This window comes from Stigmatopora nigra, chromosome 14, assembly GCF_051989575.1.
Source record: "Stigmatopora nigra isolate UIUO_SnigA chromosome 14, RoL_Snig_1.1, whole genome shotgun sequence".
Lineage (NCBI taxonomy): Eukaryota > Metazoa > Chordata > Actinopteri > Syngnathiformes > Syngnathidae > Stigmatopora > Stigmatopora nigra.
Genome location: NC_135521.1, coordinates 8,105,247 through 8,113,980, shown reverse-complemented (window position 1 = coordinate 8,113,980; position 8,734 = coordinate 8,105,247). Strand labels below are relative to the sequence as shown.

The window sequence follows — 8,734 nt, the reverse complement described above, 5'->3', positions numbered from 1 at the left end:
AACCCAGCCTATTGTGGGTTCGCCAAAGTCAATCACGGTCGCACTTTGTCCTCATCCATATTTCATGCAGAAGCCAAGGATGGAGGAAATGTGCATTGCTTTGGGATCCGTACACCAGAAGATGGAATTGTGCCATTTTCGAAAAACAAGAATAATAATGTCTCTTGTTTGTTGGTGGCATAAAGAGTTAAAATAAAATTTAACCTGCATGTGTTTTGACTTTTATTTAAATAGGATAGATCTCATGACATATGGCCACAATCAATTCATGTTTGCATGCATAATTTTTCTAAAATAATTAAAAATTCCAGTGCAGGCCAAGTAAAAAGACAAATATTCTGTAAGAGTTTATTATTTCTCTAATGAGTTCATATGTTTGTTATTCTGCACAGCAGCATACAGCCCAAACAAATTGTAGTCAAATATAAATAACAACAGTGTTTTCATTATCATCATCATTGTCGCTTCTTCATTTAATCCAAACAACATCAAGAACAACAACAACAAAGTATATTTGTCTAAAAAGTACGCTCAAGATCATTAGTATTTACACAACAACGTGCTCGGTAATGCTTTCCCTCCCTCCCATTGTGTGTTAAATGCAACAGAAAAACAATTATGTTATACAAAGATCCAAAATACTATCAAAAACCCTCATTATAAATGGCACTCTATCAATAAACTGCCTTATACACATTTTTTGTTTGTTTGTTTAAAGTACAAAAAGCTGTTTGAGGTAGCGGCCTGTTGGAGCCACTTTCTATTCAAATAGTGACGACACACACACTCAAACACACACAAACACATATATACTATTATGCCAGCCAGTTGATTCCTTTGGTAAACTATCAAGACAAACGCAGGCAGTCCTGCATACATTCACAACAGTTTTACATGAGTTCTGTTGATTATTTGGGAATTTTTCAGTATAACGGGCGTGTGGTTGACATTCATTTGCTTGTCTCCGAGTGGGAAGAAGCATTAAATCCAGTGTGTTGCCGCCCTTATTTGGCATTGTAAACAAAAATGAAGGCGTTTGGCTAACAGAGAGAGAGAGAACGAGAGCGAGAGAGAAAAAAAAAACTTGGGGCAGAAAAACATTCCTGTGAGGAATTGAACAGCAGCTCCCTTAAAGAGAGGCCGCTTTGTGGCCTGCCTTTGTGGATTCACTCTCATCTTGGTTGGATCAAGCAACTCCTGACTACACACATTCTTTTGTTAAACCCCCCTTTCTTTTACTTTCCTCTCCTCGAGAACAGCAATATTATCATTCGGTCAATTTGACCTGGCCCTGTTTTGTCGAATGAGCCAAAAATGTCAAAAACATACAAATGAACATTGTGACATGTCATTATGAATCATTTCAATGGAAATATGTGAAACAATTTGATTTCATGTGTGTCATTTTGACCCTTAAGGAGGAACAACAAAAACAGAAAGAAATCCCAATCAACATTTCATTTTTCAACAATAGGTCAGACTTAACAAACGCCTTTCAAATATTAAAAAGGAACTTTTTTGAGAAGGTTCATTTGAGTCAATTTGACCCAAGCCATGGTTAACAATCCATACATTATTATTAGAATAGAAACATTTTTCATTAATCTGAGAAGATGGAGACAATTCAGGACTGTTTCAAAACTGTCTACCATTGACAGCTGTAGACGTCCAATCCATTAAATGTAGGAGAGCTGACAATGATTAAACAAACTTTCATTTGTTGCAACCTTCCCACTTGGAATAGTTTGGACGTATAATAGTGATAAACACATTTAAATCCACAGTTGAAATGGATTGAGCATCCAAAGCTGTCAATGGCAACCAATGACGTAGTTAACCTACTGTGTCAAAAATGGGGGGGGGGCACAATGTTCATGTCTAATCTTGAACTCAAACAGTAACCATTTCACTGCAAACATGTCAAATTAAACATTTATCAAGTTTCATATGGGTCAATTTGACCCGCAACATAGCAGGAGGGTTTTTGATGGCCAAAGAAACTTTGGTTTTCTGAACAATAACGTAAGAGGTCAGCTTCGCTGCCAGGAATACAAAAATATTCAGTATAGAAACATGACATTCAAGTTCCCACTAACCAAAATACTCATTTTTTTGTTCATCTTGCTGTATGATTTCTGTACATTGGTGTATAGTATTTACACTTACATTATCTTCCCATTGGCTAAAAGGGAAAGAAAACACTAAAGAATTGTACAAAGGCTCTATGAGCAGATTAAGGAACTACAAAAATAGATATGGATACATTGAGAGGGTGTCCAAAGTGCGGTAGGGGAGCTATTTTGCGGCCAGAGGTTTAGTTTATATCCTCCTATTATAAGGAAAGACAGAAACAAATTGTGAAAGGTTAAAAAAAACAATAAAATAGTGTTGCAAAGGAGGTTAGGGGCTCATTTAAAATAACTATTATATAAAGTGAACAAAGAAAACTGTCTAAGAATAAAAAACAAGATTTAGTGCCACACCAAAAAATCAACAAAAAAAAACAAAGGTCAAAAATATATAGAAAAATAAGAAAATAAATTCTCTATGGACTAGAATTAATGCAAAGATAAAAGTTGCCAACTGAAATTTGAGACCACACTTATATGTAAAAGAAAAAGAATTAAGAAAACGTATATTGGCTTTGTTATATTGAAAACAAAACTTACAGTACATTTTGTTTTTAGAATGTGCATGAATAGTCAACATGTGTAGGGGATAAAAGCCAACATCAAAAAACAGGCATCTGCAAATCGTTGTCAGTGCAATTCTTCATCATACTTGAGAGTCATCTTTTTCCATTGTTATGAGTATTTTTGATGACTGCATTTCTAGAATATTTTCATCCGCTTACCCCCCACAGCCCGGCCGCCCTTGAGTGGCCTCTGCGGGGGCTGCTCCTTGGACAACGGGCAGTATTTGATGGTGTGCGCGTTGTCCCCGTTGGCGCTGCACAGGGGGCAAGTGTACGCCCGGAGAATGGGGCAGACCACCCGGCCGTCGGGCGTCTTGAGGACGTGGGAGCCGTACACCTCCTCGGGGGCACCGTTGTTCCGGCAGAAGACGCAGATTTTGGGCTCCAGCTTGGCACGCGCGGACGCGGGCTTGCCCCGGGTCCTCATGCGCTCGAAGCCCGGGAAACAGTGGTGGGTGTCCCGCTCAGGAAGCTGGTTATGGAAAGGGCTGAGAATTGAGAAGCGCTCCTTGAGCTCGGCCACGCAGCCCGGCGGAGGGGGCGTGCCGGGCGGGCAGACGAAGCAGCAGCAGCCGCTGCTCTCCAGCACGCCGCCTTCGCAGGCGCAGCCACAGGCGCAGGCGCACTCGGGAGTGTCGTCCAGACCCAGCGTGGCCTTCAAGGACTCGGTGATGGAGTTGGGGCTCATGTGAGGCATGCTCAGTTTGGGGTTCTTGGTGACCAGCGTGGTCAAGCCCAGATAGTCGTTCCAGAAATTAAACGTGTAGTCGTAGGGGCCCCTGGAGCTCAAGTAGCTGTGATTGAGAAAATCCATGCTGGCCGGCAAATGAGAAGAATAAAATCCTCCCGGGTGGTGTCAACGTATCTCCAGTGTGGTGGTCTCATCTGGGCTCCCAGCGCTCGCACCCAGCCTTATGAAGAAGGATGGAGTGGGAGGGGCTTGCTCCGAACCACGTTTTGCTCTCATCTCCACACACTCACAAACGAGAGCTATTTTTATGAGCCGGACTGGAACTCAGTTCAAGCAGCACAGCATGTGAGGATCGGAAGAATTGGTTGATAGTAGGGATGGGACCCGATACCATACGATTTGTGCTACAAGGCTTAGTTAGGGTAACCGTGATCCCACAAAAGGCCGATACACGATGAACACTACATGGGTCAGGAAATCCAGATACAATACTACATAATGGAACTATTTAAGATCAAAATAAGCTATGTACTATATTTCAAATGAAAGTCTTCAAAAAGGCACGCAAGGGAGAAATAATAGTCTGGGCAGCGAGAATGTATAAAAAAGCCAATGGTAAACATCGTACGTGCCGAGTTCTATTTTTCAGATGACTTGGCTTGGCTTACTTGAGCTTCGTTTTTAGCTCAGTCTTCTTTTTCAGTTACAACTTGCAAAGCTTTGTTTATTGCCAAAAGCTTTATTTGAAGCAATTTGACACAAATCAAATTCCATCTTAATGTGGGCAATGTGCTATTGCCATCCTGTGTATTTCATTTTTCTTTGTATAAAACACTTATGATTTCAATGTGTCTGTGGGAATAGGTTACAAGCCTTATAGAAATGTAAATAGTTAAAGTGTTGAATTCAATCATCAATACAGAATGTTAAATGTGAATTTTGGATCAATAATATATTTGCTTGTTCTGGTAGACAATAATTGTTTGAGATTTATACAGTGTGTGACTGTAGCTATGTAAACATAGCAACCATATAAACTTGATTATTGTCAGGAGAAATGGTATAGAAAAGAGGTAGCTGCCATTGTTATCATCACTGTAGTATTAATGATCTCTAGTATTTGAGTTGTGTGCATGCAGTATTCCATAAATTGTAGCATCTTTCAACAGAGGGCAGCAGTGTGCAACCCCTGCTAAAATAAAACAAAGAGAGAGTAAGACTTGTTATTAATTCATTCATAGGTGGAACTGAGGTTTCCTGCCAGATTTTTTGGACTTGTTATTTTGGCTGTTTGGATGGCCTCACATCCCAATGCTGACTTCAAGCCAGGAACTGAGCAACTCAGGTCTGAAAGGTACCTGCCAATATTGAACTTGTAGAAGAGATCCAACAAGAACTGCTGCAGGGAAAATGATTCATGGCATTTTTGCAGTATTTGACAATTTTAGATAATATAATGTTTTTAACTGAAATGTTTTCTTTTCACATTTTTAGTCCCTCTGTTTAAAAACCCAGTTTCAAATGATCAAAATGCATGAAAATGTTAACATAGAAATGCACAACCACAAACTACAAACAAATCTATATTTTACATACTTCATTTTTTTTAAAAACACTTCCAGACTATCAATTCATAGTTCATTGTTTTATTTATTTAAGAAAAAAGTGCTTTGCTTGAGTTCTGGTTGACCTGGAGGAAATGCATTTGTTGGGATTGCTTACAGGTCTTCAATTTTTCATCAGTATGGATCCTTGTTGGGGTGAAATGTCAGGTGGAATCGGGCCACTCTCCGTTTCCTGAGGAATGCTTGAATCCCCTCCACCCTCCTTCAGAACAAAGATAAAGTCGAGTGACTGTTGTTCTAATTAAAACTCCCAGGAAGGAACTCACTGACTTCTCATATGTGCCTGCCAGTGATCTAATAAGACACGCAAGCATGCTTCATTTGAGTTTTTCTCTGTGAAGTATTGACTCCTCATTGGATTCTCACTCGCACTCACATGGGGCCCAAATTTCATGATGAAACATTAATATTGCATGTATTGCTTTTTCTGTGTGTCTCTTTGCGCGTACATGTTTGTATCTAATCGTGCCAGTCGATTCACTCCTGGGTTGGACTAAAATATTCATGTCTTGTATTATTCCTGTAATTGTTGAGACTAAGAGGGATTAATACTCGGAAAATAATTCTGCAGGGCGCCCCTTCTGGAGCTAGTGTGATTATACTGGAGTGACTATTGATGCTGGAATGATACATAATTTACAAAAATGTCTAGAAATTTTATCAACATCACAGTTTTCAAATTGAAGCAATGCTCATATTTTCATAAATAGCCAGTTTGACAGCAAAGTATGCACATTCTTTGGTTTCTTTCCAATTGGGGCTTTAGAACTGAGTCCATGTTTTAGATGAAACTAAAAAAAAAACCTTTGCTTGGCATCATTATGCAAATAAGCACAGATGCAGGAAATTGAATCAGATTTGATTAACCGCCGTAGGGATGGGGTCCCACCGATCTCAGTCCCCCAAAAGAGGCCTCCTATTCGACTTTATAAGGCTTTAAAAGCTTAAAAGGCGTGCTGTTTTGACATTAACGGAGCCTGTACATCTTTGATTATTCTCTTGTCTCCACAGAGGAACCACACTTAATGGGAATTATTTCCATATCAGCGGAAAGCACTGCAGTGCCAATTGATGTATTCTCACTTGCACCATGCAGCAAATATATAATTGCCACATTTTCTTTTGTTCCCTGGCCCGACAGGCATGACAATAATTGCACGTAAACTCCAAGGAGGCTATTGTGGTGCGTGTGGCACACAAGATAACTGGCGATTACACTCAATGTTATTCTACAGTCGTGATGGCTTCGAAACTAAACCATGTCAGTTAAACACTGAGCTTAATGCACTCTTTATACTGCAAACAAAGAACACCCAGGGAAAATATTACCGTGTATGTTTATGCAAGGGGTGAACAACTAAGGAAGCATGGTTTTATATAGATTTTAAATAAGTTGAGTTGATGTGTGGAAGGTATATACTTTACACACCACTTAATAGAATATTGTGCCTTATATGACAGTAAACCCTCATTGTTTAGAAGGTTTAGGCAGCAAGCCTGAAACAGAAAATTTTTACACATAATGGACGACTTCGTTTATAACGTATGACCCTTGGAAGAGAAAGCCGTTATCGGTTTTCAGAGTGGAAGTGCAAACAGAGCGTGATATTAATTGACTAGCTGCCATCTGCAGGCTGCAGGAATAGAAAGTCATATTTAATACCTTGATTAAAATCTAATCCCCTCCACACCCAGTCGGAGATGAAAGCGATTGCTGTGTAATGGAGACTATTAATATTTAGATATAGAAAGGAAACCAGATCTCTGATTTCTAATCAGCTGTTGGGATTGCAAATGATATTTCAGATGTCCATTTAAATACATTTGACTCGTCTCCAAATTCAGTTTGTCATCTTCTCCGATTGCTCTCTTGTAATTTAAACTGACTTAAGGGTGTTCTTTGTAGAAAAGCCAGCCGAATTAATACATCATTATACAGTTCATATAGTTTTTATGGCCCAAAAATTATTATTACTTTTTCATGTATTCATCTGAATTTCATTGACCTAGATTTTGTATTAATATTGTATTTTGTAATTGTAATTTATGGAGTAATTTTAAATTTTAAAAATACATCAATGATTAACCATCCATTTTTGTACCAAAAATGGTCACTTGACGTATAATGAATGAGTTACTTTCTTTATTTAAACTAACTATTTTATCAATCAAGCAACATTTGATAGTGTTCGCATTGTCTTATATTATTAATAACAAGGTCCCCAGTGATGATCATGCCACAGAACATGAAGCCAAAATGTCCTTCACGCAGGTGTGTAGTTGAGAGGAGTCTTTGTACTTCGCTTTAATGTTGAAAGATGTGCACATTCCAAACAAGTTCAGGAAACATAGGTTTTTGTTTTTCCATCCCAAAACATTCTCCACATACTCACCAGTCCAGCTGTTCTTTGTAAGGTAATACTCTATTCCTATAGTTTTTTTTTTGTAGTACCTGATAACAATGATGTTATTTTAGTGCCACATTCATATCCGATACTAATATCGGTAACCGAGTGACTCAATGTAAAGTAAATTTACAAATACCCCCTTCAAATCTCAACAAAACGCCATCAGTAAACATAGTCTTTTAAAATAAGAAGAAATTTCCCCCATAATAGTCTAAATTAATATTGTAATCCATTTTTACCACCTGTTTGAAGATGAATAATTGCCTCTGGGCAACAAGGCAGTTAGCATCACCATGGTAACCCCAGACTATGCTGTTTACCCGCCCTTGGGTGACATTTCATTTCCTCATGTTCTGTATGTTTGGGTTCAAGGGCATTTTAAGTCTTTCATGTTTGAGTCAGTAGAAAAATATATCCGAGTGTGTGTGTGTGTTTCCCCCTTTTCCATATCGCATGTGCAATCACATCCCTAGATTGAACACAAGCCGGGTTTTGAGAGGTGTTTTGCTTGCCTGCTCTTTGATTCTAAAGAAGCTAATAGGCCCGCAGCGAGCTCGGACCTCATCTCGCGCACATGCTATGAGCCGGAACACCAGCGGCCAGGCAGGCGGCTCTTTATCAGCCAACATCAGAGGCCAAGCTGTCTAAGCCCTCCTTGCTGAATGGGAGCAAATCCCTGCGGGCAGTCCCCCAAATCTTATGGAAAGCCTTCTTCCTGGGAGAGTGGAGGTTATTATTGCGGCATATTTATTGTCCTAGAATGATGGTCAACTGGATCAGCTTCTTTCATGTACAAAATGTGTGTGTACCTTTTGTCTCTCTTCTGAATGCAGTTTTTCCAACCTTCATTAATCGCTTGGCCTGATATTTAAAATAAAAATAGTCTGATACAATGTAAAGTGACATTCAAAGTCAATATGAAAACATTCACACATTTCCACACTAACACTGATACTTTTTAATAGTGTTATACTGATAGCAATTCTGTTATTGGTGCCGATATGGCACTGAGAATCTGAGATGTGTACTAGTAATATTGAGTACTAAAACTAAAGAAAACAAAAATAACAGTAGTTTATTTGTCTTCAAAAGCTGGGCTTAATTGTGTAGTACAACTTTCATTTCATGAATGTATGCTTACATGGAAAAAAAATAACAAACATATTTACTTTTGGGAAAAAATCTAAAGGGGATTAACACCTCTACTGGACTCACTTGCCCAAAGATTTCTTAGCCTGCATAGTTCCCTGTTGTTGTTGTTTTTTGGGGTCACTCAGCAAGCTTGTTTCACTTTGGATCAGCTAAAAAAAAACAG

At 38.9% G+C, this 8,734-nt stretch overlaps 1 protein-coding gene across 1 annotated transcript; it reads right to left on the bottom strand.

Annotated features, from left to right (window-relative positions):
• Positions 1-322: 322 nt before the first annotated feature.
• Positions 323-3,591, bottom strand: nanos1 (nanos homolog 1). Its single transcript, XM_077732147.1, has one exon. The coding sequence runs from the start codon at positions 3,507-3,509 to the stop codon at positions 2,832-2,834; it is 678 nt and encodes a 225-aa protein (XP_077588273.1). The 5' UTR covers positions 3,510-3,591; the 3' UTR covers positions 323-2,831.
• Between the last annotated feature and the right edge of the window lie 5,143 nt (positions 3,592-8,734).

Excerpts from the sequence above, each read along its gene's own strand:
- nanos1 (XM_077732147.1), bottom strand. The coding sequence starts at position 3,509 with ATGGATTTTCTCAATCACAGCTACTTGAGCTCCAGGGGCCCCTACGAC.